Source organism: Propithecus coquereli, unplaced genomic scaffold (assembly GCF_000956105.1).
Source record: "Propithecus coquereli isolate 6110/MARCELLA unplaced genomic scaffold, Pcoq_1.0 Scaffold712, whole genome shotgun sequence".
In the NCBI taxonomy this organism is placed as follows: domain Eukaryota; kingdom Metazoa; phylum Chordata; class Mammalia; order Primates; family Indriidae; genus Propithecus; species Propithecus coquereli.
In genome coordinates, this window is record NW_012153197.1 from 100,664 (window position 1) to 102,879 (window position 2,216).

Below are 2,216 nucleotides of genomic sequence, written 5' to 3' on the forward strand. Positions count from 1 at the left end.
CAGGGGTCCCATCCTCAGACAAGTTACTTAATTGCTGGGAGCATCAATCTCATCATATGCAAACTGCAGATAATACCTACTCACCTCATAGGTGTACTGGGGGTTACATAAGCTAAATTTGTAGAAAGCAGTTAGCACAGTGCCAAGAAAAGTCCAAGAAATGCTATTTACTATTATATATTTATACATATGTATGTATAAGTTACTGAGCTCTTAATTAGCTATGTTCATTAAAAGTTTTCTCTACCCTGTGGTTTGCGTTTAGATTTCAGAATACATTTCATTGTGCACATTCCATTTTTATTAAGGTAACAATAATTATTATCAATTCAATCACACTTATTATATCCCTGATGATACGCACCATTCCTTTAATAATCATAAAATTCTCTTCCCTTCAACACGGGATAAATAACCTATCACACTGCTTGCTATACGTATCCGTCAGCATCCCAGGCTGCCCCCGCTGACTTACCAGATCTGCTACTTTAGCCAGATCAATCATCATGTTAATGTCACACCCACATTCAATAATGGTGAGTCTGCGCTTTTTACCTGTAAGTGAAAAGATGAAAATTTTACTTTAAAAAATCCTGAAAAAAACTCTATCCATTAACTCTATTTATCATTTTTTAATTGCATCCAGTAAAACACCATATATGTTTACAGGAGTGTGCCAGAAGTTCATTTTTATAGGAGAAAACAGGTAAAATAAATTCCATCTTGCTCTCTTGCTATGTTCTTTTTAAGTTCAAAATAATATCAAAAATCTACTCAAATGAATACGTGCTCAAACAGGGAAAATTCTGACTGGACAGTCTTCATGATGACCGTGCTGGTCAGCTGCAGGCCAATGCTTTTATCTCCTATCAAATTTTCCCATACTCTCACTGTAGCTAAAAATATCATCAAACCTAATGCAACAGAATATTCGTGGAACAATAACTATTTCTAAATTATGGTTAAAAGAAAATAAATGGTCAAGAAAATAAGGATACTCTAAAGCTTTAATCCCACTACATTATCACCATTAATAGGATTTCAGATTCTACCATTGCCATTTTGGCAATCTGTTTCATCTTCCCTCAAGCTTAGAAAGGTCACCATCTCCCAAAGCAGACAAATTCTCACAGGGACAAGAGAGAAAACTCTGTCCCATTTCCATAAGAATGTGGCTTCGTGAGTGCAAGCAGGTACACCTGGCACACAAGAGATACCTATGGTCTGTTAAATGAACGTGTTCATGGTGACCAGGCCTGCTGAGCCTTTCCAAGGAACACACTTGGCAGAGCCATAGAGCAGTCAAAATCAGGTATACATCTACATCAGTATCTCGAGGATCCAACCTTTTCTGAAGCTACAGCCAACTTAACAAAAACACAAGAGAGGTAATATGACGTGACAATATTACTTTAACATTTTCCACTCAAGAAAACAACAAAGACACGCACGTCCTTCACACAACACCTACCACACCAGCTCTGTGGCAGCACCCCTTACCTGACACAATCGTCACGGGGCCTCTGATCTCAGTCAACCTCTGCCTAGTAAAGTTCCGAATGAGGCACTGTATCAAGGTGCTCTTTCCAACTTTCGGAGGCCCCATCACCACTACCACTATTGGCGGGGGCTCAAGTGGAGTGCGGTCAACCACTGGAATATGATGCTTTTTCGTCTTCAGATCCTGAGTCCTATTCGTAAAAAAGAATTAAAAAAAGCAAACTCGCTTTCAAATATAAGAGAATAAAAAGTACCAACCTTGTAAATATTGATATTATACAGAGTAGAACAGACAATTTACGAGTACAATTACTTGTCAATTGTTAACTTCTGGCCCCAAGTGAAATAACTGGTCTTCAGTAAAGATATAACAAGATGACTTCAATAGTATAGAGGGTTAAAAATTAATTATATACTCCTTAAATCTAATTGTTTTATGAATTGATTTTAAGAGTATAAAAGAAAACCAAAGGGAAACACTGAAGCAGAGGTTTTGCAGTTAAATTTGGCTCTCCTACTTACTAGTAAGATGATTGGGGTAACTTGCTCTCTGAGCCTCAGTTTTCTTATCCATAAAATGAGGACAAGAATAATTCCTACTCTCAAAAGGTTGTTGGAAGAATTTAATTCAATAATGCTTAAAGTACACACACTGCTGGGCATATGGCAAAAACTCACTAAATAAAGCTATTTTAGTATTAAATATTACAATTTTA

The 2,216-nt window shown here is 36.8% G+C and overlaps 1 protein-coding gene across 1 annotated transcript in view; it reads right to left on the reverse strand.

Moving 5' to 3' along the window:
* BMS1 (BMS1 ribosome biogenesis factor) overlaps nt 1–1,693 on the reverse strand; it is a gene marked incomplete at its 5' end in the record, with an annotated part of 50,275 nt that extends 48,582 nt beyond the window's left edge. Inside the window, 2 exons of the mRNA XM_012661486.1 lie at nt 476–555; nt 1,501–1,693. Coding sequence (XP_012516940.1) covers nt 476–555; nt 1,501–1,693 — 273 coding nt within the window. The remainder of the gene's footprint in view (nt 1–475; nt 556–1,500) is intronic.
* Nucleotides 1,694–2,216: the final 523 nt, after the last annotated feature.